This window comes from Squalius cephalus (assembly GCF_949319135.1).
Source record: "Squalius cephalus genome assembly, chromosome: 5".
NCBI classification, from domain to species: domain Eukaryota; kingdom Metazoa; phylum Chordata; class Actinopteri; order Cypriniformes; family Leuciscidae; genus Squalius; species Squalius cephalus.
Genome location: NC_137126.1, coordinates 8,706,873 through 8,734,636, shown reverse-complemented (window position 1 = coordinate 8,734,636; position 27,764 = coordinate 8,706,873). Strand labels below are relative to the sequence as shown.

The following is a 27,764-nucleotide window of genomic DNA, read 5'->3' as shown; positions in this document are numbered from 1 at the left end:
CTGAGCATTTAAGCATGTCAGTCCGGATCCTACTTTTCCTGCAATTTCTTTTAGGAGTGTCACCAGTATTTTTTTTGTCCATTTATTTTTCACTCTATAAAAATATATTTGTTATAGTTAACTCATGTCTTTTGACTACTGCAAAAGAAAGCTTAGTGTAGAGAACAAAACAAGTCATTTATAGATGAAGCTTAAGGTGTCAGATGAATGTGGTTTCCCCTGCTGATAGGATAAGCCTGTTCAATGAGGAAGTTTCAACAATTTATTTTTCTTCAAAGCGTTTAGTTAAACATAAAAGTGTCAAGAGGAAGCTGTTAAATGGCCGTAGCCCTTTTCATACAAAATCATTTGCTATGGCAATCATTGTTATTAATATACGGCGGGTAAGATCCAATATTAACTCCAAACCTTAAAGGAATATTTCATCCAATCATGAAAAAAAATTATTTACTTAGAAATGTTTTGTTTCAGAAAATGGACCCTTTCACATTTACGGAGTTCCTAGAAGTGAAAGTTGTCAAATATAATTTTTGTGTAAATTTGCTCCAATAGCAAATATGAAAAAAAACCATGATAGCATTTCTATGACTTTCCAAAAGAGGAAAAACTGGATTTATGATGTTAATAACTGAGGAAATGCGTCATCATAGTCTGCGAAATCCATGGAAGTCAATGGTAACCAATAGGTACTGTTTGGTTACTATTCTTCAAAATATAGCCTAGGCTACTCTCTTTTGTGTTCCACATAAGAAAGTCATACACATACACTGAATAAAATTTGGTGTAGTGTAGTGTTTCACATTACAACGATGTACTAAAAAACGGAAAAGTTTTTCCTTTGTGTTTTTCGCGTACAGACCGAAATGTTGTCAAAGCGGTCCCCGTTCACACGGATCCGCAAAAATGACTAAAAACGCTGTATTATGCTGCCAGGCCAGTAGTTGGCGATGTTACTTTGTAAAGAAACACCGTACGCACCTATAGACTGAATTCGTGTCTTTTGTTGTTTACACAGAGACGATAACGGTATTGTTTTTTTTTAAAAACACTATGAAAGACGTTTTCAGGCCCCTATGGCTCGTTGTCGTGTAAATGAGCAGCCAAAATGCATAAGAAGTTTAAGTCATAAGATGTGTTTGGACAGTTTGATCACAAGTGGTCGACGTTAAATATAGGTGTAAACGGCTTATCAACTTTCAACCGCTTCCAGTTGGTCGAAAAAGCATTCGACCGGATTGTTTTGGTTGTGTAGACGCTCATGTGGTCGAATGTGTTCAAACAGCCGCAGAACACCGCCTACTCTCCACCGACTGACCTAATGCGTAAACATGGGAAGCGCTAGCCAGATTTAAACTTTGTCGGCTTGAAACCCAAGTTTGGATTGAAGACGAAAAATGTACCAAGTACAATGTTCTCTCACTATTCCTGATTTGTAACATGGTCTCACAGCGTTCTGTGTGATCTTGCGGCTTTCAGAGCAGAAACGAAAGCTGATGCTCTCTGTGTGTTTTTCGTCGTCTACGGGCACGTTCATGTAAATTATGGAGCTTATTTTGTCCATTAGATCGAAAGATCTGAAAAAGTCCATACATTTACCAGCCCATAGACCCTACCTTAAAGAAATCAGGACAGAAGTGGTTGAAAGCGAACAAAAGAGATATATTAAAACAACAGCCCCAAGTTTCACAGACAAGGCTTAAATCTAGTCCCAGAAATGCATGTTTGAGCTGTTTCAACTGAAAGCAACTTGCTCTGAGATATCTTAAAATATGTCAGTGTCATTGTTTTGTCTCAAGGTGCACAAGACGTTTTCTTAAACTTGGCTTTTGGATGAGATAAAATGGATGAAAAAAATCTTACGGGTGATGTTTTGAAGGAGGGACCCAAAATACTTAGCTTCCTCATAGCCAATTGTGACGACAAGTTTGGCATGTGCAACCAGTGCTCACATTTTCTTTGGAAAATGTAAAAATCGACTTAGTTTTATTGTCTGTGAACTTCATCCTAAAAGTGCAATGTAAGTTGTGTTAAAGCATCAGAACATAACAGAACATTGTTTTGTATCTACAAGGACCTATAGTAGTGAGCTAAGGCCTGTTCACACCAATGACGATGACTATAACGTTAACAATAAAGATATAGGCTAGTTCTAAAAATTGTTCTAAATGTAAAAGAATAGTAGATTCCACACCACAACTATAATGAAACGGCACAGAGAAACGATATCGTTGGAATCACTTTCAGAATGATTTTTTCCCTAGCTTACGAACAATAAAAACTTTGACAGCCAATCAGAATCCATCCTACTTTAAAGAGCTCGAGCATTTAAAGCGCTAGACGATATAACTGCAGTGTGCGTTAGAATATACAGAGCGATATCGTCCGCTGGTGTGGACGCTAATATAGGTTAGTTATCCTTATAGTTATCTTTATAGTTAAGGTTCTTGGTGTTAACCGGCCTTTAGATTTGGCATTTGAATGAATCGGAAAGCGAACTGGAGATAACAAGGTGCTGCTGTGGTTGTTTCAGTGTTGTACGTAATATTACACTCAGGCAGAGGCATCCGGCTTTGCCTTGTAGCAGGATTTATAGGAGGTTTTCAGACGACTAATAGTAGTACTGGGCTCCCTCTGTGCAGTCTGTGGTTTTGGCTTTGCCCGGAGGCTGGGATAATGGCTCCCAGTGTCTGGAGAGATTAAAGGCCAGAGCTGCATTGTTCACATGCCTCGAGATTAGTTTCCAAGGAAACGGATTGTGGTTGCCATGTGAACACAAGGCCCGGAATTAGGATTGCGTTATTTATTTATTTGTTTTACAGCTCACATTTGTCATCCCTGTTGTTTTTGTTTGTTTTTCATCTGTAGACTGTCTTTCGTTAGCGCTCATATTTAAACCCAGTCTCGTCCGTACTCAAGTTTACAGCACTGTAGTTTAGAGACGACGTGGCTGAAATCGAGATTGGAGGCGTCAGGGGGACGTCTGTCGAGAGGGACGGGTAAAGTACTTCACTTTAGGGGTCTCATGCTTCCAGGCCCTGTCTTGCTTCCAAGGAGAACAAATTAAGGATGAAGGGTTTTAAGGCAATAATCTGAGCTAGCTTTAATTGGTTGACAAAGGCTTATCGTAATTAGCTACTTTCACATGTGTGTGACGGATTTTGGTGTATTAGCACAGGAGAGGGTATTACTATCACTTCCCAAAGCTTCTTATAGGTTTTTCCATCCTTCAATACGTTTTGTACAGCCGAAAATATTTTAAAAAGTTACTGGGGAACTTAACACCTTTCTAGGCCTACTCTTTTTAGTTTATTAAAAAAAAGGTTTGTTTTTGCACATAATTATAACACTATTAATCTGCTAAGGGGTAATTATAGTGCTGGTCAGAATTATTTGCCCCCTTTGGTAAATATGATCAAAGATGGCTGTAAAAAATAAATCTGCATTGTTGATCCTTTTTATATTTTATTTTTAATAAATGCAAAAATCTGACCTTTTATTGAATTCAAATAATTGAATAACTCTCATATATGCTGATGTAATATATTTTAAACTTGACAGGAGACTTTTATAAAATGTAGTTTGATCATTGATCAAGACAATAATCAAAGTTTGATCAAATATTGTTTAATTTTCCAATAAAATATGATACATTGTTACCTGATTTGGTATATTTAAAGTGCTGGTCATAATTATTTGCCCCCTTGGTAAATATGATCAAAGATGGCTGTAAAAATAAATCTGCATTGTTAATCCTTTTGATATTTTATTAAAATATCAATTAGCAAAAATAGAACCTTTCATTGAAGTAAAATAATTGAAAGTGGGGGGAAAATCACATTATGAAATAAATGTTTTTCTTCAATCAAAACACATTGGGAACAATTATTTGCCCCCTTTTATTACATACTTTTTGCAACCTCCTTTTTCCAAGATACCAGCTCTGAGTCTTCTCCTATAATGCCTGATGAGTTTGGAGAACACCTGACAAGAGATCAGAGACCATTCCTCCATACAGAATCTCTCCAGATCCTTCAGATTCCCAGATCCATGTTGGCGCTTCTCCTCTTCAGTTCAGCCCACTCATTTTCTATAGGGTTCAGGTCATGGATTGTGATGGCCATTGCAGATGCTTGGTTTTGTGCTCAGTGACCCATTTTTGTTTTGGTCTTGATGTTTGTTTTTGGATCACTGCCCTGTTGGAAGGTCCACGCATGGCCCGTTATAAGATTTCTAGCAGAGCCCGTCACCGTCAGGTTTTGATTTTTTATCTGTTGGTATTGTATCTGAACAAGATGTCCAGGACCTCTGGCAGAAAATTAGGCCCACGACATTAAAGATACAGCAGAGTATTTCATTTTACACATGGGATATTTTTTATCCCTGTATGAACCAAACCCATATTAAGTGTTTGCTGCCAAAAAAGCTCATCTGACCATAGAACCCGTCCCGTTTGAAGTTCCAGTCGTGTCGGTTACTTTTCAAACGTTCTATGGACGAAACAAACAAAAAAGAGCTTTTTGACAGCAAACACTTAATATGGGTTTGGTTCATACAGGGATAATAAAGTACCCCATGTGTAAAATGAAATACTCTGCTATATCTATCAGGACAGTGATCCAAAAACAATCATCTAAATCAACACAAAAATGGGTTACAAAACCAAGCATCTGCAATGGCCATCACAGTCCCCAGACCTGAATCCTATAGAAAATGAGTGGGCTGAACTGAAGAGGAGAAGTGCCAACATGGATCTGGGAATCTGAAGGATCTGGAGAGATTCTGTATGGAGGAATGGTCTCTGATCTCTTGTCAGGTGTTCTCCAAACTCATCAGGCATTATAGGAGAAGACTCAGAGCTGTTCTCTTGGAAAAAGGAGGTTGCAAAAAGTATTTAATAAAATGGGGCAAATAATTGTTCCCAATGTGTTTTGATTGAAGAAAAACATTTATTTCATAATGTGATTTTTCCCCCCACTTTCAATTATTTTACTTCAATGAAAGGTTCTATTTTTGCTAATTGATATTTTAATAAAATATCAAAAGGAATAACAATGCAGATTTATTTTTTACATTTTATATTTACCAAGGGGGCAAATAATTATGACCAGCACTTTAAATATACCAAATCAGGTAACAATGTATCATATTTTATTGGAAAATTAAACAATATTTTATCAAACTTTGTTTATTGTCTTGATCAATGATCAAACTACATTTTATAAAAGTCTCCTGTCAAATATATATTACATCAGCATATGAGAGTCAAATTGGACAACTACAGGGACTCATCTCAAGATCAGTCGTTTAACTCTTTCCCCGCCAGCGTTTTTGAAAAAAGTTGCCAGCCACCGCCAGCATTTTTGAACATTTTCACAAAAGTTTCATGAACCCCAGAATATCTTGTTGAGAATATTTTGAAAATACAATGAATGTATCAAAAGAAAGAACAGAGCCTCTGCTTAAAAAAACACATTTCACACCCCGTCAATCGTGTGAACACAACACATCTACTGGCAAAATTATGAAAAAAAGGTCAGTCAAGAATAGAAAATTATTGAAAGTAAGAATCAGAATGTGTAGTTCTAGTTTGTGCATAAAAAATGTCTGTTAAAACCAACACGTTGAACAAAGTTCACTAACCTGGCTGGAGGCTAACTAAGTGGTTTTGATGCACAAAATGGCATCTTTTTACTAAGCAGTATGACACTGATATTGACACTGATCGTCTCTATTAAATGGGTCCCCCCCCCCCCCTTATTTTAGCCATTAATCATGGCCATGTAACATTACAGTACAAAAGCTATCAATTTTAACATTTAGTAAGCTTTAAAAATAGAACAACTTTTAATTTAATTTAAATGAACTTAAAACAATCTTCACATAAACCAATTGTAATAAATGTCACATTTAGCTGTACCTTCAATATATATGAGGACTCAACGCTAAAGGTTTGCGTCATGTCATGCTTAAAAAAAAACAAAAAAAAACTAATGCTGGGGTAATTGTGTTAAATATTTTTAACGCGTTAAACTGAAAAGAATTAATCTCAGCCCTAATTTTAACCCATGTACAGTAAATGCAGATCCCTTTGTAAATAATAGTGAAAAATCACTTAAAAATCATTATCGTTATTTTAAAACATTATTACCCCTTTGCAGATTGTAACTCATCTAGTATGCATATACAGTACCTATATAGAAGTGATTTGGGCTAAAAAAACTAAATTGCTGTAAAGTGAAGATGTTTTCCAAAACAATTCCATGATATATCTTATTTATTAATAAACTTCTATTAAATCAATCCTTGGTAGGCTATTTACAGTATTTACGGGTAGTCTGCAGGTAGAATGGAGAAGTTGCCACAGTTCTTCTGTGGATTTAGACTTTGCTGCTTCTGTCTCTTCATATAATCAGACAGATTTGATGACGGTGAGATCAGATCTCTGCGTGGGCCATCCCATCTGTTGTAGGACCTCTCGTTCATACAGTTCTTTTCAATATATGACACAAACCCAGAAAAGGCTAATAATAATTACATACTGTACATACAAATAAACAAACAAACAAACAAACAACAAACCATGTTACGTAGAATACATTATTCTAAAATTTCCTTAAAAGCTTTTTTAAAATTCAGATTTTATAATATGTGCAAAGAGTTAAAACTTTCCTACAGGCAAACTAAAAGAAAATATATAAATTATCAACGTGTTGTGCCTAAAGACTTATATTTATGATGTTACAAAAGAGTGCTGTTTAAAACTCCTGAAAAGAATCCTGACTTTTTTTAATCATGTTTCCTCAAAAATGTGAAGCAGCAGAACCTTGATAATAATAATGTTCACCAAATCTGCATATTGAAATGTTTACTGACATGAGTCATATGTTTGTGAATCCGACTACACTGAATGAATGCGCTGACTATTTGTTTTTCTGTTCAGGTCAACTCAATAGCAAGAGATGCTTTGTTTTGACCGTTATTTTGTAGATTGTGCATCTGTCGCTTACTTATGGCTTCAATTTATTTGTCAAATTAAATATGATATCTGTTTTTGAACAACTTTTGGCGCAACAGCTGTTATGTGTGATTTAGTGAGTAATTAAGTTTATATTTGATGTAGTGTTATAGTCCTGCATTTCATTCCGTGTCTTTCCCTCAGAAGAATGGCACAGATACGGAAGCTGGGCTGTGATGGGATGAGGACCAACTCTCGGCCAGAGCTCAAAGTTCCCCAAGTGTCAGCCAGACAAGAGATCCTCACCAGCCTGGTGTCTGCTCTGGACTCTGTGGTAAGACTGTTTAAAGATACTTACAGTGAGAGTATTATGCAGCTTATTTGTGCTGGATGACTTGAATCAAACTGTGTTTGCAGTGCACTGCCATGTCTAAACTGAATGCTGAGGTGGCCTGTGTCACTGTGCACGAGGACAGCGTGATCGCCGTGGGAACAGAGAAGGGAAGAATCTTCCTAAACTCCAGAAAGGAGATACAGACAGACTTTCACAAGTTCTGCAGTGAGTCAACATCAAATCCAAAATTCACCCTTTTTGCTCTCTTAATACATATGTATGGTTTTCATGGCAAATTGTCTTGGCAATTACAATGTAATTGTTAGGGGTGTAATGGATCATAGTTGATCCGTGATCCGTATGGACAGGGCCCCATGGTTCGGCACTCTTGATTCATTGAAAAATGTAACTGTTATAGAATGAAAGTTTATTTTCACATGTTTGGTCTTGCCACCAGAATGAAACAGTTGGAATGTCAAATCAGATAAATGTTTTACTGTTAAAAAATGTAAGGTGTATAACACATTTGAATAATCTCAAAAGTTAACATATAATTTATAAAATAAATGTATAAAAATCTGCATCATTCTTATATCATATTTTTACCACTGCAGAGGCAATATTGTCATGAAGATTTATAACCTATACTATTGTTCAGATGTTTAGGGTCAGTGAGATATTTTTGTCTGTTTGTTTTTGAAGGAAGTTTTTTAGGATGCATTAAATTGATCAAAAGTAACAGTAATGATATTTGTAATGTTACAAAAGATTTCTATTTCAAATCAATTTTAATAAATAATTATTTCAGAATATTACTGTTTCTACTGTACTGTATTTTCCCAAACTTTTGAACGGTTGTGTATGCAATCCGCATATCCGTACAGGTGTTTCGAGGCTAGTTGTGCTGTTTCCTCAGAAATAACAGATTTATTTTCCACAGAAGTGTCCTGTCTGCAAGCATTAACTTCCATGAATTCCCACGCCAAAGTTCCTGATGTGGACTGCAGCAGGACTGGCAAAGACTGCGGGCAGCAGGGCAGACAGAGAGCCTTAACAGACACTCATTCCAACATCTTCGTCCTGATGAAGATGGTGGAGGAGGTGTTCAGCGTGCTTTATAGTAAGTTGATAGTAGTTGATTAGGGTTTTCTTCACATTTTTATAGGATGAAACGCAAAAAAAAGGGATGTGCAGTTTTTGGCACAAAAGCAAAAACATTATTATCCACTTAAATGTAATGTTTCAGGTGAGGCTGTTGGGAAGAGCAGCCTGGTCCCTGTGCCTTATGACTGGATTCTCAAGGATCCCAGCTCAGTGGTTGTCTACGGCCTGCCTGATGGTGTGACTTTGAGAAAGCCTTCGGAATATGACACCAAGACCTTAATGAAGATCTTAGAGCAGAGCAACCGCATCCGCTTCATAGTCAAAAGGTCAGACTTCTGGTTGATTTTTTTTTTTTAAAACACTGGAAAGAATGCAAATGCGTGTTTTTTTCTGCACAAAAGATTGTAAAATTAAATGGAAAAAATGCATCTCTTTGAACACCTTTACATAAAAATGTAAACTATGACGATTTAACTTTTTTTTCACAGGGTATGTAATTTTCTTTCCTGTAAAACCTCACAAAATAAGATAAAATCGTTTGGTCAGGTGTCTCTTACCATTTTAGATAGAGGTTATTGCTGTCAGAGAACAAGGAAATGGATAAAAGCAACAAAAATAACAAGAGGAATGAAAAAGTAAAATGACAAAATGTGCGGACAAAATGGAAATAATCTACATACTCCAAAGTATGATTTTAAATTGCACTAAATTGCACTAAATTGTTAAAAAGTGACAGTAAAGATTTTTACATAATTACAAAAAAATATCTTTCAAGTAAATGCTGTTCTTTTGAACTTATATTTCAAAACTAAAAATATTAAGCAGTTTTTAAAATTTAGAATAATAATAATAAATGTTTCTTGATCTCCCAATCAGCATATTAGAATGATTTCTGAAGAATCATGTGACACTGGAGACTGGAGTAATGATGCTGAAAATTCAGCTTTACCATCACAGGAATACATTACATTTTAAAATATAATCAAATAGATAACAGTTATTCTAAATTGTAATAATATTTCACAAAATTACTATTTTCTACTGTATTTTTATGTTATATGTTATTATTGTATGTTATTTATGCATTATATACAGGGCTCGAAATGAACTTTTTTACTTGGTAGCACTGGTGCTCCCAACTTCAAAAAGTTAGGAGCACCAGCAAAAATGTAGGAGCACCCACCAAAAATTAAGGAGCACCACAACTACAAATTATATATTAACAAATTTTATTTCATCCTGTGGCCAAGATTTGAAATTTGGTCTTCTGGCTCTATATCATCTCACCCCGATGATATTGGCACATGATTTGTCATTTGACATAAATTTAGTGAAGGCAAGCTCTTCTTTGGCGATGGTGTATGCGGTGTTATATTCATAAACAGTATGGTTATATTTGACGTATCCTGCCGATTAAAAGCCTTAATAATTGAACCTGGTTTGTTTGCCACACACCTGTCCCTGCATTTTTTGCTTGGCACTTGGCACTCTATTGCTATTAATATGCTGTATTAATCTTTGTTAATCTTAGTTAATAAAAATACAGCTGTTCATTGTTCATTAATGTTACTTCACAGTGCATTAACTATGTTAACAAATAAATAAAAAATATTTCAATAATGTAGGCTATTAGTAGCCCAAATGTTGAAATTAACATTAACAATGGTTAACAAATTAACAAAGTGCAGTTTATTAATAGTACATGTTAACTGTGTTAACTAGAATTTAATAAGTGGAACATTATTGTAAAGTGGTACCGATTTGTTATACACCGATTCAGACGTCTCGTGAGTGTGTTGGACAGATCAGTTGTTTTAACCATTCATTAAAGTGAATCGGTTCAAATGAGTCATTAGTTCGCGAATCGGACGTGTCATTAGTGGACGTGTAGCATACGGCAAGCGTTGTGTAATTATCCCGGTAGTTTATTTTTTAGCACAATTCACACTCCACGGTAATTTAGGAGAAAAAAAAATCTCCGAATGCTCCACGTGAAACTTCGGTCTTCCGCCCTTTTTCTATCGTGTCAAATGATTTTGATTAATATGCGCGAGGGAGAGAGAGCAAGACAAGAAGCGCTCGTGTTGTTTGAAGACGTGAGAGTGCGCGCGCGCGGCCGGGGCTTTCTCTCGTCACGCGCAGCAGTCACTCACGCACCGATCAAAAGGCTTTGGCGGCCGCCAAAAAAAAATCAATGCAGGAAAAACCCCGGGATTGGTTATATAGCGTTGGATAGAATGACGGTCCGGCCATCGCGTATCAGCGCACATACACACTGTGAAGTAATTTGCAAACGTTTTTTAGAGAAATGAAAACAGGTCGCACCACAACCATTATTTGCACTCGCACAAATGCTCCCAAATATATTTTTAGGTCGCACAGATTAAATTTCAGGAGCATATGCGACCAAAATGGTCGCAATTTCGAGCCTTGATATATGTATTATAATATGATAACTGAATCTATTGTCAGGTGGGTTGTATTTTAAAGTAAATCATATGAATGGCTGCTTTCATTCAAAAAAGCAAAATCATTGTTTGATGATATTAAATGACGTTCATTGGTGTGAATTTTGTGTGTGTATTTTAATAGAACACCAGAGGAACCCTCTCGGGATGCCAAATCCTGTCCGGAAGTCAACCATCAATCTTCGACCTCAAAGAGCGTAAGCAACCACGCCTCCGTCAAACCCTCAGTGCAGGAAGTGTCTGCTAGCAACTCCATGCTCTCCAGCTTCCTGTACGGCATGCCCATGTCCTCCCAGCCCCACCCAGACAGCAAGCTGGACCTGAAGCCCACATCACTGCACTGCGTTGGTAAAGAGCGGCTGGGCATGTGGGCGTCCGCTGAGGAGAAAGCGGTTCAGGCCAAGGAATGTGCTGACAATGGTTAGAGCCTCCTGTTGTCTTTCTATATACACTGGCTTCCACTACCTTTCTATGGAAATGAATCACTGTTGCACTTATGATGAGTGATATCACACGTGTAGATGCTGAACCATGTGGATATTCTTCTTTTTTATGTACTTGACTCTGTGTGTGTCTCTTCCAGGCGAACGAATAGGGCTGGCAGCGGATCTTACCCAGAGCCCTCCCAGCATCCATGTCTCCAAGCGCCTTCTGTTCTCCATAGTGCATGAAAAATCAGGTGGGCGACAGACTGTACTCGCCATTACAGCGTCTGGCCAAGGACAAGCTGGCCTTCATTTCAGTGGGTTTTATGGGGTCCCAAGCAGTGTGTCTAATAGAGCTAGAACAGGATAAATACCAAGTTAGTTTCCACCCCAAAATACAAAGACAAGGAATCTTCTCACAACACTATAAAGTCACAGTTCACCTAAAAATCAAGGTTCTGTCATTATTTATTCACCCTCATGCCATTCCAAAACTTGTATGATGCTATATTTTCAGTGGCACATAAAAGGAGAACTTTTGAGGAATGTTAATGTAGCTTTATATATATCTATATATATATCAATATTTCATAGTGTTCTGAAAAGAAACAAAAAATCACTATGTTCAAAGTCTTCTGAAGCCATTTGATAACTTTACATGTGACAATGGAAAATATTTTTTTTTAGTTATTATTCCCCGATAATCTTCCTCTTCACTATAGCGCTCAAATTAACATGCCATCATTGAAGTCAGTAATTATATATATATATATATATATATATATATATATATATATATATATATATATATATGATAGATAGATAGATAGATAGATATAGTATATATAGGTAACAGACATAAATGACACAAGATCACCATCCTTTTTAAAGCAAGACATTACAGGTAAATACTCTCACCATACTCACATACTACACCATATGATTAATATGTTAATACCGGTATGTTCAAAATTACAAATGAGGCATTATCTAATTAAATATGCACTCATTTGCATACATTTCTAGAAAAGAAATCTGAACATTGGGTAAAGCCAGTTTCAAACTTTCAGAATACAGAATAAAACTGTTAAGTCTGGTGCATTTAAGACAAATAAAACATTTTTATAGTCCATTTCAGAGAGTTGATAGCAAATGAGTCTTTTTTTGAAGCTTGACATATTGACACGCTTACTAATAAACTGTTGTCTAGTTTATAAAAAAGCAGCATGACGATTTTTCAGAAAATAACAGCATATGGGTTTGGAATGATTCAGTGATTAAACAACAACAGAATTCCTTCCAGTAAGAAAACACAGCTAATGTATAATTTAAACTCCCTGTAAATAAATCAATCATATCTAATGATCCACAAAGTATTCTTTATATATATCGGTGGTATTTGTTTAGATATGGCTCCAGGCGAATGAGACATAAAGAGGGCTGGTTTTGGCAGAGTGAGCAGTAGTAATGGGAGTTTGGCCAGGTCACCTGGGCTACCGAAGTCTGTTCCTCTCTAAAGATCAGCGTGAAATCTTCAGTCACTGCAGAGAGTCAGGACCTGCCTTAATTGTCTCCTATGTCTAAAAGAACAGAGGAAAACCTCAATGTACCCAAACACATTTCAGAAAATGTTAACAGTCAGGGAACATATGAAAGATTGTTACATGATACAATTTTGTTTTGTATTGCATGCACAGAAAAATGGGACTCGTTCATCAGGGAGACCGAGGATATCAACACCCTTCGAGAATGTGTTCAGATCCTCTTCAACAGCAGATATGGTGAGCTCACAGTGCACAATTCACAGCCATACCACTATACAATAAAATGCATATTGATAGAGAAAGTGTGTAGAGCTGATGTGTGTAATTTTTAACCCTTTAAAGTTTGACATATAATGTTTTTTTTTCTGAAATGAAACTGTTTATTGAACCTTTAGACACAATCTAAAAAAATCTAAAACAGTTTGCATACATGTTTTTTTTGTTGAGTATCATATTTGATACATCAGGCTTTTATGGCTTATATAGTATGATATAGGAGAATATGGAGCTCATAATTGAGAAGGAAAAAAACACCTACATTTTATGAGCAAGAATATACAATATACAATGTGGTGCAGTTTTTTATATTTATATGACCAAAATATAAGATGGAATTCTAATAGCTTGTTGTAATATAAATCAATGAGATCTTTATAATAGTATAGCTGGCTATTAATGCACAAATATCAGTTATAAAAAATATCTTATAAAATTATTATCATTTTATGATCAAAACTCTATAGTTCATTGTGGGGGAAAATCATATAATGCAATGCAATTCCTCAAAAGTCTGATGTATCATATTTGATACTCATTTTACCTTGTATGTATGGATAATCAAGTAAACCTAAGTTGCTTTAGTCAGCAGGTTTTCCAGTGTTCATATTGAAATATTACTCATATAAAATGTCTTACATTTTACTTTATAAAAAACAGTAGAGATTTCACAGCAAAAAGACGTGAACCACGACCTGAAGGGAGACGGAATAGAATTTTACTAAAAGCCCTTTTACTTGCTGATAAAATATGAACTATCAATCAGATGACAGAGGACATAGTAGATTGTGTACAACAGTTTTTTTTTAGCAAAGTTTTGATCACGTTGATAGTTTAGAGGCCTTCGAAATTTGCTTATCAAATATGATACAGTATGCTTTATAGGGTTAATCTATTTTCTCTTATCACAGCTTAATATGCAGCGAACTGTAAGTAAACTGTTAGTAGCTTGATCTCCCCAAAAAGTATAAATACTGTGTCTCTGTGGTGCAAAAAAAAACAGCCAGCAAAGCAACATTGGCTCAACCAATGGTGTGCGTTTGGGGCGGGATCACCTAGTATGGCTGACCAATGGCAGTTGGGGAATTGTTTAAAAAAAAACAATTTTTCTTTTTCAATTCCGTTTTGGAACACTGGTAGCGCAGAAATGACATGCTTCAGCTTTAACTCATCACATAACTAATGTTCATTTTAGCTGAGGCATTAGGCCTGGATCACATGGTTCCTGTGCCGTACCGGAAAATCGCCTGTGATCCTGAGGCGGTGGAGATCATTGGAATTCCAGACAAGATTCCCTTCAAGAGACCATGCACTTACGGTGTGCCTAAACTCAAACGGATCCTGGAGGAAAGGCATGCTGTCCGCTTTGTTGTCAGAAGGTTCGAGGCCCCATCTGAACATACTTTTATTTTGAGAACTAATCTTGACCCGACTAAGGAGATTTCCTTACGTGACATAGCTGCTCGATTAAGTACCAACATAGTTAAACTGCTACAGCGGCAGTGTGATTTGTAGCTCTTCCAATTTCAACGTGTGACGGTGGTGTCAAGAGATTGAATTACTGATAACCTTTCATTTTTGGTCATGTAATTAACTGTGGGGCTCATTGAAAATGAATACAGATATCGGTACTGGATATACTGAGTTTTTAATTTGCTTCATCTGGGAAAAAAAAAAGAAAAAAAAAAAGTCTAGCCGTCTTTGCCATCTGGCAGAGCAGCACTAGGCATCCAAAGTGGAGCGTCATGCTGGTTGTAACCGCTGCCATACATGAGCCAGCGTGGAGCCGCTGATTTGGCATAATGAGGAAATCTCCTGCTGTTCGGCACCAGACATGCGTAGACAGCATTTCAGATGTTTTATGTTTAAGCTGGTCTTATAGGAACTAATAATTTTCTTTTTTCTTTTCTTAGAATGTTTGATGAACGGATTTTTACTGGTAGGTATTTCCTGAACCAGAATCCATCTGACTTATTACATTGTAATAGCATTGTTATAACATAACTTGGTTACACTTTTTTTTTTAATGTGCCGTTGTTACACTGTAGTTATACATTTAAGTACTGAGTAATATTAAGGAACTACATGTACTTACTAAAGGGTTAGGATTAGGGTTTGATTTGGTTTAGGGTTAGTTTCATGTAATTTATAGTTATTACTATAGTAACTACATGTAACATATGTAACAATGACACTGTAAAATAAAGTGTTACCCATAACTTTGTACCTTTTCTGAACTGTAAGTGCAAATGTCTTTTTGTTATCTTAAGGAGCTATTTTTACCCCATCTGACCCTCATTGGTGTGACCTATTATAATCAAGTTGGCAAATGGCAATTTTTTTATATAACGTACAGTATGTGTATGTTAAACTTGTCTTTTCACATTCTTTGTAAGCTGCTGGTAAAGTAGCTAAGGAGGAGGGCAAACAGGATGGTGTCGGCCTCGAGGACGGTTTCCCAGATGGCCTCAGGGTGCCGAGCTCTTCCCTAGAGCTGGTCAGCAACACTCACAGTAGCAGGTATCAATTTACCTTGCCTGTCACCACAGAAGAACAGTATTGCTATGTTCTTAGATAGTTTGCATTTTTATTTTCCTGTAATGATACACTGACAGAACGTTTTGACTGAAAATATGAACCGAAACTACTGAAACAGATCTGGTAACTTTGACAAGCCCAAAAAACGTGACGACAAATTAAATAAAATTAACGAATAAATGAATGAATTAAAACTTATTTTTACATTTTCCCTATTAAAACAAAGCAACCATATTTGCATACATTTTCCTTATAAGCAATAACTGTCATGGATATTGGTTTATTCGGACATATTGCAAACATGTACTTGCCCATGTACACAGACAGTGAGAGACTCTAAACATCCCATGTTAGGCTGTGCTTATGTTAATGTTAATGAGTAAAGGCCTGTTTATACCTAGAATATTGACTCTAATAACGATAAGAATCACTACATTAGCATCAACACCAACAAACAATGTCGTTCTGTTTATTATAAGCATGATAAACAGTTTTATGTTGTCTATGCTGTCTATGTTTTATCATTCATCAGCTTGGGGAAATAAAACCTTTGCGAAAGTGATTCTAACAATATAATTTCTCGGTGCTGTTTTTGTTATAGTTGTGGTGTGGACTTTGCTATTATTTTACATTTAGATATCTTTATCGTCCTTGGTGTGAATGAGCCTTAATTCTTTATTCTCGGTTTTTCTGCAGATATTTATTTGATTTAAAAAATGTATAGGCTAACAGAATGTATAGTTCTTCAAAACAAACCATTTAAAATGAGAATTTAGCCTTTTTAAGCGTGTCAGAAGTTCTACTTTAGGCCAAGAAATCTCATTTGGGTGCATCACTTTTTTTCCCTGTAATTAAGAAGAAAGTAGAAAGATAACTAAAAAGTTTTTTTTTCTTTCTTTTTTTCAGATCGACTAGCTCCTGTGTCAGTCCTTTGGCTGAGTGTGAAGCAGGTAGATCTTCTACTCATCGTTTTAATGCAACTTTGGCGTCTGCACTGTAGATGTATGAATCTGTAACTTATTTTAAATGTAAAAATTAAAATAATTCATTATGATTTATTTTCCAGGGCCATCTGTAGACTGTCTGCCTTTGAAAAAGATCAAAACAGAACCCCCAGATGGTGAAATTATCCAGGTGACAGTGCCAGGTATGGGCTCCCAGTCCCACAGTAAGGCTCACACTGAGAGTTTTAATATTTCGGCCCTGGCATCTCAAGTTTTGTTGTCTTTTTGGCGTTATTGTTAGTTGACAACAATCATCATTTGTGCAGAAATTTAAATAAGTTTTGATTTGAACGCAGCATGAAATCCCTGTAGGTCTACTGGATATGAAGGCATTAGCATATTCCACTTACTCGCAGAGAGGAAGTTTGTCTTTGATGGTTGCCTCCTGATTTAAAAATATTTGCTCTCATTTTCCACCCTGCTGTGCAGTGATCTGAGCCTTTGAGGACAGACAGGGCATTTTGCATTACATGGCACATTTATTGGCTAAACACTGTGAACTGAAGAAACATCATATATAAACTGTGTTGAAAAACATCATTCTGGCCAAGTATAATACGTTCTCCATCTCTGAAACCACTCTGAATCCAATTCCAAACATCTGTCAAACAAACCCAATCAATCCTTGATATATAAAATCAATTCCAGACTGGTTTTTCTGTCGTTTAGTATCCTATTTCACTTGGAAATATGTTATATTATGGAACAATGGTGAATGGTGCATAATGTCGAATTTAAAAACATCCTGAAATCAAATTGGGCCCTATTTACTTTCTTAATGAATGTCACTGGTTTATACAAAATGTACCATTTTTTGTTGTTGCAAGGATGCATTACTTTGATCAAAAGTGACAGCAAAGATATTTATTGTGTTTAATTAAAAAATGAATCATGGTTTCCACAAAAATATTAACCAGCACAACTGTTTTCAACATTGATAATAATAAGAAATGTTTCTTGAGCACCCAATCAGCATATTAGAATGTAATGTGACACTGAAGAAAATGCAAGAAAGAAGCTTTGCCATCTCAGAAATTAATTACATTTTAAAATAAATGAAAATAAAAAATTGTTGTTTAAACTTGTAATAATATTAAAATGTATATTACTGTTTTTTGACCAAATAAACGCAGCCTTGGTGAGCATAATATTTTTCTTTTTCACTAGCCTCATAGTAGACAAGTTATCAATGTTTTCTAAAAAAATAATGAACCAATTTTATCAGCATAACTTTGTCTTACTTTTTACAGTTCGAAGTCAAATTCAAGTGAACACATGATATTATCTAAATTGAAAGCATTTTGAGTGGCATTTTATTTTTAAATTGACATCCATATCCGGCTCTCTCTCATTCTCTATTCCTGTCTTTCTCTCATCCTCTACTCACAGAGTCCAGTGCTTCTACAGAGGAGCCAAGTGAACCTCAGGCTGAGCGGGTGACCCCTGACCTCTGTCACCCCAAGGAGCCTGAAGCAGGTAACAGCATACTAGCCTTCTTACCTTAAATCTGAATGTAGTTCCATATCCATCTTTTTTCTCTTGCCTCCAGTGGTACATTGATAATCCCAAACATATGACATATCAAAGCCTCTAATATAACCCTCTCCAATTTCTCATCCAGTTACAAATCCCTCCATCCCGTCTATACCTGCCCTCCTACAAGCTTTAATGCCCGTCTCATAATCTTTATATGCACATGTACGTGTCAGTCCAACTAACTGTCAAGTCCATTCTTGTAAGACATTCATTTCAGTGAGCTTATGCTTAACACAGGGATATTAAATGCTGATTTAGCCACTGCGTTGTGTGGAGAAACCATGTCCTAATCTCTCAAAAGGAATTGTACATGAGTACGAACCTCTGTGAAGATCGAAACAGGACAGCAGCAGTTAATGTACAAAAAACATTTTTACCAGTGATAATAACATAGGTTGAAATGTGGTAAGACAAGAGTTTTACATTTCTTATTTTAACACCAAACCCAATACCCCAGACTTAACCCAAACAGTTGTCCCAGCCCTAGTCAGATCCGATGTGAAACCTGTTCCCCATGCTGTGCTAGTTCTCCCACTACAGTAAACCCACATCCAATAGAACTCCCTAAATAGACTCCCAGTGTTAGTGCCCCTAATATATAGAAATATACTGTGAGTTGATATGAACGCTTAACCACTGTCATGTGTATTAACAGGTTTCCTTGGTTATGGAAAATCAGGGAATTTTAAAGTTCTTTGCCAGGCCTAGAAAAAAAATCTTTATGTTGTAGAATATTTTGTCATAGCTTAGATATAGCACTTTTTTAGAGTAAACCTTGCAGGTAAGCAAGTGATTTCTGATTCTTTTGATTTTGGATCTTTTCAGTGCTATTTTGGCACTGAAGTATTTTATTATTTAGATACTAATATACTACTTATTGATATAGATATATCAAAGTTTTTCATCTAATATTCATATTTTATTTTATTTCAATTAATAAAAAAGATTTTTAATCGTTTTAGTTAACAATAGCAATGCTGGTTCTGTCCCTTGAATCTGATCACAAATTAGTCTGAATGATTCATTAGCGAATCAGTCGGAATCTAAATGATTTTTTTTTTCTTACTATGGAAAAGTCATGGAAATTCATTGGTCACAAAGTGTGCTTTATACAAAATGTATTTAATATTTTATGTTTTATATATAATGATATAAATATAATCTATTACTTTTTAGTTTATATACAGTATATATATATTTCAAGATTTTTAAACAATAATTAATTAGCAAATTACCATTTAAAAAAAAAAATTGTACATGAGTCAGGTGTAGAAACCTGGTGTTGTTGAAGCGTACATATTGACTCACAGATTAAGTATTTTGACTCATAATTAATAACACTGGATTTATTATGTTGAAGTTTGCATTACACAAATGGTCACTGGAGTAAACCACAGGTGAGTTGAATCATTAAAACATCTCCAGCAAAGAAGAATTGAACTCATGTGTTTTTGATCAAATCATACACATAGGAATACTTCCCATGTGCTTCGCTGATGGTAATATCATTCTGTTTATATCTCTGCAGAAGATTTAACACCGAAGTCTACACCACAAGGGCTCAAGAGAGCTGTTGAAGGTAAAACTCCATTTTGAATTATCACTCAGGTTTGTCTTCAGATATTATGGGCTGTTGGTGTGATTGTCCTCCCTTTTCCCCAGAAGACATCGGAGAGATGATCCTTCAGCTGCGAAAGCAAGTCGAGAGCCTTTTCAGCTCCAAGTACAGTGAGTCATGGACTTACTCACCGTATCAATTGCAATCAACTGTGGCGGCAACCTGCAAATCTGCCAGTTACAGATTCCTCTGGCTTAAAATATACACGAATAATAGATTGCCGAGTTCATAATAGTTTGTCAAATCATCTATCTTTCTCATTCTAGGTGAGACTCTTGGTCTGCCTGAACCGGCTAAAGTGCCATACTCCAAGTTCCAGATGTACCCAGATGACCTGTATGTCACTGGGCTGCCAGAAGGGATGACTTTTCGAAGGCCGAACTGTTTTGGGGCAGCAAAACTCCGGAAGATTCTTGCCGCCAGTAGTCAGATTACATTTGTTATAAAGAGGTATAGTCATACAGAACACATTAAAATGATCAAACAAGTTTGTTCTTACACAAAACACTACACTACGATGTTTCAGAAAGCTGCTTGACAATGATGTGCCTTTTTTTAATCTGTTTGTCAGGCCAGAATTGTTGACAGAACAAGTAAAAAATGAAGGTGCCTCTAAGACGACCTCTGATTCAGGTAAACTAACATTTTTTATTTTATTTTACTTTACATATTTTATTTTATTTAGGGCTGTCACGATTCCTCTTAAATTTGAGAGGAAAAAACTCAATTACAATTTGCCCGTGTTGATTAACCGGCAAAATACCAGAAGTGGTGCATTCCACAGACAAGAATCCATGAACCGCATTATTAGACCGCTTTCAAAGGCTGCACAATATTTTTTAACCATTTAAAAATCATAACATAGAATAGTGCTATTGTGAATCACACAAAGGCTACGATTCAATTAAATAAATATATATGCGCTGCGAGTTTCAGGGTGAAGCGCGGCTCTTTATTTACATGCTGCAGGTTACGAGTTTCTTCCGTCTCAGAGCGGCTCCATTCACAGTAAATGCTGCTCCACACAAACTCAGTCTCTGCATTTGCTGTTTGTTTGGGTTTCCAATAACGCGCTTTGTGTTTCATGCAAAGTGTTGCACTGTTATCATTTACAAGCGTGGAGTGTGACTCAGCAGCTCAGTTAACACACTCCATCTCTGCATATGTTTGGGTTGCTTATAACGTTCATCTGGGAACGAATTGTGCGTCATTTCACCAGATTTGTAACATTTTTAAATCTACGCCAGCACAGGAGAATACATCAATATGTTTCTAAAAATGCAAACTGTTGTTTATCGCGATTTCAAAATAATAGTTTAAACCCTCGCTCTGAGTTTGCATGTTTTGATATCCACGTGTTCTTGTTCAAGAAATGACAGTGGCTGTAGCATTTTTATCGTAAAGAATAATAACAGGGCAATATTAAACAAGGATTTGAACTGCTGTAAAGTAACAACCACACCAGGCCGTTGGCGCCCTCTGTAGGCATTTGTTATAATACGTAATGTACATACTGTAAGTTGATCATGTTTATATTATGTAATTACATTATGTATTTTAACAGTGTTGTTTAATACAATCATATGATTATTGCCTCATTATTATTATACCTATGTATTTTAAGTCCTTTTAATGGTTATTGTTCACTTAGGTCTATTTTTATTTCCACAAAAAAAACTGATTACTCGATGAATCGTCAAAATAATCGACCGATTACTCTAATATCAAAATAATCGTTAGTGACAGACCTAATTTTATTTTATTTTACAAACCAATTGTCCTATGAATGGTCATTTTGTTTTGTTTGAACTATCCATTTTGCGTGTATTCCTTGTTTTATGCAAAATATCACTTACTAATCCAATATAATGCTCCTTTTGATTAAATCTTCAGCAGAAACCGACTCTAAAGACCAATCAGATGACCCGGGACCTGCCACCAAAAGACCAGGATTCTCAGGTATCACCGTGATTAAGTTATCAGGTGTTGTACATAGTAAGTTTGCGACTTTATTGCATCCTGACTGAATGAAAAGATTCAGTTTATCCTTGTGCCACGTGTCTGTCTTTTGGATGCCAGTTCATGTTCAAAACGCCATTCCCTCCTGTCCTTTCCTGATATGCTTTCACTAAACCGTTGGCTTTTCTACCATTGTTCTGCCCTCAGACAGTTTAGAGGCCAAGCTCTCCCGTATCGACTTGGCGAACACACTGCGAGAGCAGGTCCAAGACCTGTTCAACAGGAAATACGGCGAGGCACTGGGCATTAAGTATCCTGTGCAAGTGCCTTACAAGAGGATCAAGAGTAACCCTGGCTCAGTGATTATCGAGGGCTTGCCCCCTGGCATCCCCTTCAGAAAACCCTGTACCTTCGGCTCACAAAATCTAGAGAGGATATTAGCGGTGGCAGACAAGATCTCTTTCAGCATTACACGGTGAAGCACTGCACCAAGTTTTTGAAAAGCTTTTAAGCAAAAAAAAAAATAAAAAAAATAAAGTGAACATGGATTAATTTGTGTAATATATTGGGTTTATTTAAGATTTACCAAGTCTTTACTGTCTTTTCAGGCCTTTCCAAGGGCTTATTCCCAAGCCAGGTAAGCAGTCGAAATCTAATAGCACATCTTTATTTAAAAGTGTCTATATTTTTACTGAATAACTCATGGAAATAACTTAATCAAATCATTTTTATTTTGCCAGCACCACGAAGAATAACCATATTAAAGAAAGGTTACACCCCAATAAGCGGTGAGAATACAGCATCATTTACTATGGGCTATGTGTTGTAGTTATTTATTGCACTTCATGGACAAGAAATCCATGTCTACACTGGACATCCAGAGTGTTGTGGTGCAACAAAACTAGATCTAGAACTGTCAGTTGATGTCCCAATATATATATATATATATATATATTAGTGCTGTCAAATTGATAGCAACATAAATATATTGTTTGTATGTGTGTATATATATATAACAAACACATATATGATATAATATATACATTTTATATATACATATTATATATATTTACACTTGCAAATAATTTTTCTTGCAAATATATTACCATACAAAAATATTTTTTTAATGCTTTTGAAAAAGTCTCTTATGCACACCAAAACTGCATGTATTGATAAATATAGTAAAACAGTAATATTGTGAAATATTATTACAATTTAAAATAACTTTTCTATTTTAATATATATTTTAAAAAGTAATTTATTCCTGTGATGCAAAGTTGAATTTTCTCCAGTCTCCAGTGTCACATGATCCTTCAGAAATCATTCTAATATGCTGTTTTGCTGCTCAAGAAACATTTCTTATTATTATCAATGTTTTTTTGGGAATCTGTCATACATTTTTTTCCCCAGGATTCTTTGATAAATATAAAGTAAACAAATAACAGTAATCTTTTCACTTGTATAAAATTGCCCATTATTATAAAAATGTTTTATTCAAAATATTTTATTCAAAATATTTAATCATTTATAATTTTAAAATAACCCATATCCAAGGTATTTCCTTTGAAAAAGAAAACCGTATCAAGTCTTGCCTCAAGATTGAATCTGACTGTCTGTCAAGCATAAAAGGCTATTTTAATGTTGAATCTGTCAGTGAACTTATATTAAATATCATTACACTTAAATATTTTATCACTGTCCAACAGAAGAAGATGAGGTCAACCGAATGGGAGAGAAAGTGATATTAAGGGAACAAGTTAAAGAGCTCTTCAATAAGAAATATGGTACGTTAATTACTAATAACTGATTTATTTTTTGTGCAAATGTGTTTTTGTCCTTTTGAAAATATTCCAATGCTTCATATGTGAATGTGTTGTGTTCAGGTGAAGCTTTGGATTTGGATCGCTCAGTCATTGTTCCGTACAAGTTAATCCGTGCCAATCCAGGCTCGCTGGAGGTGTGTGGACTTCCGGATGATATCCCCTTCAGGAATCCCAATACTTATGACATAGTTCGGTTGGAAAAAATCCTGCAGGTCCAAGATGAAATTACCTTCAATATCAAAACCCCCCTACCGTAAGTGCAGTGCGGGATCTGATTATAGTGATTATGTTGGACGAACAATGCTTGCAAGTGTCGTTTGATCTCATTGATTTTTGTCTTTTTTTAGGCCTTTCACAGAGTTGTGTACTCAGTCTTGTAATAAAGGTAAGAGCCTTTATTTGTTATTAAACATTTGATCTACTTTTGAATGTGTAGAAATGTGTGCAAATGTTTACATCTTCTTTTGCAGAAGGTAAAGAAGTGTCTACGAATCGACGCAAACGTAAACGAGTACTTGACAACAGTCAAGCATCCATGGCCACTAGAGCAGACTCAGCACTATCAACCAATCAGATTCCTGTCATGGTAAGCAAACACATTTACAGGAGCGCTTTTCTATTTACGCTTTTTAAAAATACTTTACGTCATCATAAAAGGCATTTAAACCCAGGTTACTTTCAGAATGCGACATTTTGTTGAACAGGATATTCAGTGAGGAAGAAATGTGGGGTGGGACTCGATTTTATCAGACTAGAATTAATTGTGTTTTGAAAAGTGGGCGATATGGACAGAATGGAGCCAGACTAAATAGTCATTTCTGTAAAGTTTAACATTACACTGCTGTTCAAAATTTTGGGGTCAGTAAGATTTGTAAGATTTTTTTTTTTAAAGAAATGAATACTTTTATTCAGCAAGGTGTGTTAAATTGAACATATAAATTTATATATATATAAATTGTGTATATATACATGCATACACACACACACACACACACACACACATATATATATATATATATATATATATATATATATATACACACAAATGTACAAATTAAAATAATCCTGAAAAAAAATCACGGTTTCCACAAACATATTAAGCAGCACAACTGTTTTAAACATTTATAATATTAAGAAACATTTCTTGAGCAGCAAATCAGCATATTAGAATGATTTCTAAAAAAAAAAACCTGACTGCTGATAATTCAGCTTTGCAATCACAGGAGTAAATTGCATTTTAAAATATATTACATATTAAACCGTTATTTTAAATTGTAATACTATTTCACAATATTACTGTTTTTACTGTATTTTTTTATCAAATAAATGCAATCTTTTTTTTTAAATATATTAAAAGAGAATACGTTATTTTAAATTGTAACAATATTTTACAATATTACTGTTTTTACTGTATTTTTGATCAAATAAAAAGTTCAATACAATTGACTCCATTTACGGTCTTAAAGGGATAGTTCACGCAAAAAACCCGTCATCAATAGCCGTTTTCCGACCGGAGGAACCTTTTCACAGTTCCTAGAACTATTGGCTAAAGTACCCGGATGTCGGCGTGTTCGCACCGCAGGAACTAGGAACAATTTTAGTTCTAGGAACTCCATTTGGAGGAACTAATTTAGCTCCTACTTCAGAGTAGGGTCTAAACCAGCACTATAGGAAGTACCCGTGACGTTAGTGTACGCTGATTGACCGAACACACGTGGAACACCAGCACCCGCCATTTTTAAAACAGCTAGAATGTAAACACAGATTATAGCCTATATATTTACTCCATAAACTAACTATACAAACATGGAAAACAGTGATAGATGGGTCTCTAAACCTTTATGCTGAAGAGGAAATCCAACGCAACTTTGAGGGGACCAAGCCAAACATGATTATGTTTATCTGCCCAGCTAGCAACACTGGACATCAACCACACGGCATAGGCTAATAACCTTTTTTCATATACTGTCTACTTTCTATAACAGTTCTATCTGATAAGATATTAAACAGTACTGTTAGACAGATCGCTAACTAATAAACAGAGAATGCGAGCATTGTTTGCTCTGGCGTTCTCAGCGCCGCCAAAATAAAGGTCCGTCGCGCCGTCAAAATAAAAGTCACCGTGCTTGCGTCACTCCCTTACCCCTCCTACCAGTGCGAACGCAAACAGCAAAACCGAGTTTGGGGGAGAGTAGTTCTTAGAACTGTTTAGAAGTGGACAGTTCCTAGAACTAAGTTCCTGTAACTACTTGGTCAGAAAGCGGCTATTTACTCACCCTCAAGTTGTTCTAAACCCGAGTTTCTTTCTTCTGTTGAACACAAAAGAATGTCGGTAACCAAACAGTGTCTGGTCCCTACTGACTTCCATATATATAAATACTACGGAAGTTAATTGGGATTTAACTTCCATTAAAATGTAACCATTTTTCTTCTGAATTTTTGGGTGAATTTTAAGACCGTAAATGAGGTCAATTGTATTGAACTTTCATGTCAACCTCAAAAATTGTTATTTTCGCTATTAAAATGTCCTCCTCCTTTTTCTTTTTTTTTTTCCAGCAATGGCCCATGTACATGGTGGACTATAGCGGAGTGAATGTTCAAGTTCCTGGCAAAGTCAAATACTAAATAACTTTCCGATGCCGTACGGAAGACTTTCACCATTATGGGACCTTTTTAAATGTTTCTGAATGCTAAATTCAGCTTTCTCCAGAGCTGTGGCAGATCGGACGGCTCGCGCGTGGAGACACCTGTGTGTTCTGGCAGGTGTTGGAGAGTGTGAACTGCTGGATGCAGTTGTTTCTGAATGAAGTGCTAATGATGGAAAAACACAGCAGTAAATCAATCGGCCAGTGCTCTAATACTCAAGAGGAATAGTACTCATCCTCATGTCAGTCCAAACCTCAATGCTTTTTAACAACATGCAGGTTTGGAATGACATGAGGGTAACCATTCCTTCAAGAGGTTGTTTGTAAAAGGAGTAGCCGTTATTTGAGTATCAGATGAACTATATTGCTTTGCCACCAGGATTTGTGACCGCAGATCCTGGACACAATCATGGTTAAATAACCATCTCATAAAGAGCAGTAAGAATGAGATTTGGGATTTGTTTTTTCCCCAAATAATAATCACCGTTGGGATACGCAGCCTTGTTTGGTGCCGAGAGCTTGTACAGTACGTACATGCTATACGACGCGTGTAGTTGTCTGGGTCTCATGCCTTGCAAATGTTTGTATTGTTATTTATTTATTTATTTAAATAAAAACTTGTATACGCAGGGAATGTAAACTTACCACATTCAGTATAGAGCATAAAGTACTGAATAACACGACTAATGATGCTAAAAACAGCAACAGCTAGCTACTGTATGCATTCAGAGAGAAACTTCTGCTTCAGGTTTCAGTATGTCAAGTTGGAAAACCCTAACATGATAGCACTAACTTATATTCAATCGAGAGACTTTTTTTGTATTATTTTAGCTTTGTACGTTACTCTCAAGTTCGTTAAAGTAAGGCAAAGTGAGATATTTCACAGAGAAAACATCATGAATGTATTGTTTGTAAAGGAAAGAATGCTATAATGTTATTCTGTAATGACTGTCTCTGGAATCGCCAGTATTTATATGCTGTACCCTAATGCCATTTAGGCCTTTCAAATAAAATGTGTTGCCTTGCGTTTGTTTGTTTTACTTTTATCACGAGTGAACGCATTTCTACGTGTGTGTATTAGGATGCCTTATTGCATAGTAGTTAAAGAATTCTGAAATGTGATATATATATTTCAGATGGAAAATAGATGAATGATGAAGAAAGAATAACGTTCCAAACACATCAGAGTTGAGGCCGTCATTGGCACCATCTGCTGGGAAAAAGGAAACATCACATTTTCAATGGTGCAGAAATTTGACTTTTAATTGAAATTGACCACTTTTACGCCTGGTTTCACATACAGGACTTAAGCCAGGATTGGGTATAAGTTAATTAGGACGTTTAAGTAGCTTAGGGGGGAAAACACATTACTGGTGTGCATCTTGAGACATAACAATTATGGCACTGTCATTTTATAAGATTTGTCAGTGCAAGTTGCTTGCTTTCAGTTAAAACAGCTAAAACATGCATTTTAGTCTGGGACTAGACTTACTGGGAATATCTTAAATTGAATCCCAAATTTTCAAACATTTTCA

General features: G+C 35.8%; 1 protein-coding gene across 8 annotated transcripts in view; it reads left to right on the top strand.

Moving 5' to 3' along the window:
* Positions 1-27,256, top strand: part of gtf2ird1 (GTF2I repeat domain containing 1) — a 30,078-nt gene extending 2,822 nt beyond the window's left edge. Inside the window, exons 1-27 of one of the 8 annotated variants that reach the window (XM_079872561.1) lie at positions 2,976-2,996; positions 7,160-7,289; positions 7,373-7,514; positions 8,230-8,409; positions 8,536-8,719; positions 10,986-11,281; positions 11,445-11,540; positions 12,984-13,067; positions 14,302-14,485; positions 15,020-15,045; positions 15,503-15,626; positions 16,551-16,594; positions 16,711-16,791; positions 18,038-18,124; positions 19,713-19,763; positions 19,847-19,912; positions 20,069-20,252; positions 20,374-20,435; positions 21,696-21,761; positions 21,969-22,236; positions 22,370-22,398; positions 22,502-22,549; positions 23,468-23,545; positions 23,645-23,837; positions 23,932-23,969; positions 24,055-24,170; positions 26,141-27,256. In XM_079872561.1, coding sequence (XP_079728687.1) covers positions 7,164-7,289; positions 7,373-7,514; positions 8,230-8,409; positions 8,536-8,719; positions 10,986-11,281; positions 11,445-11,540; positions 12,984-13,067; positions 14,302-14,485; positions 15,020-15,045; positions 15,503-15,626; positions 16,551-16,594; positions 16,711-16,791; positions 18,038-18,124; positions 19,713-19,763; positions 19,847-19,912; positions 20,069-20,252; positions 20,374-20,435; positions 21,696-21,761; positions 21,969-22,236; positions 22,370-22,398; positions 22,502-22,549; positions 23,468-23,545; positions 23,645-23,837; positions 23,932-23,969; positions 24,055-24,170; positions 26,141-26,209 — 2,922 coding nt within the window. In that variant the 5' untranslated portion in view covers positions 2,976-2,996; positions 7,160-7,163 and the 3' untranslated portion in view covers positions 26,210-27,256. Of the gene's footprint in view, positions 1-2,975; positions 2,997-7,159; positions 7,290-7,372; positions 7,515-8,229; positions 8,410-8,535; positions 8,720-10,985; positions 11,282-11,444; positions 11,541-12,983; positions 13,068-14,301; positions 14,486-15,019; positions 15,046-15,502; positions 15,627-16,550; positions 16,595-16,710; positions 16,792-18,037; positions 18,125-19,712; positions 19,764-19,846; positions 19,913-20,068; positions 20,253-20,373; positions 20,436-21,695; positions 21,762-21,968; positions 22,237-22,369; positions 22,399-22,501; positions 22,550-23,467; positions 23,546-23,644; positions 23,838-23,931; positions 23,970-24,054; positions 24,171-26,140 lie in introns of those variants that run through there. The other 7 variants (XM_079872565.1, XM_079872563.1, XM_079872566.1 and 4 more) reach the window with 7 other exon arrangements.
* The last annotated feature ends 508 nt before the right edge of the window (positions 27,257-27,764 follow it).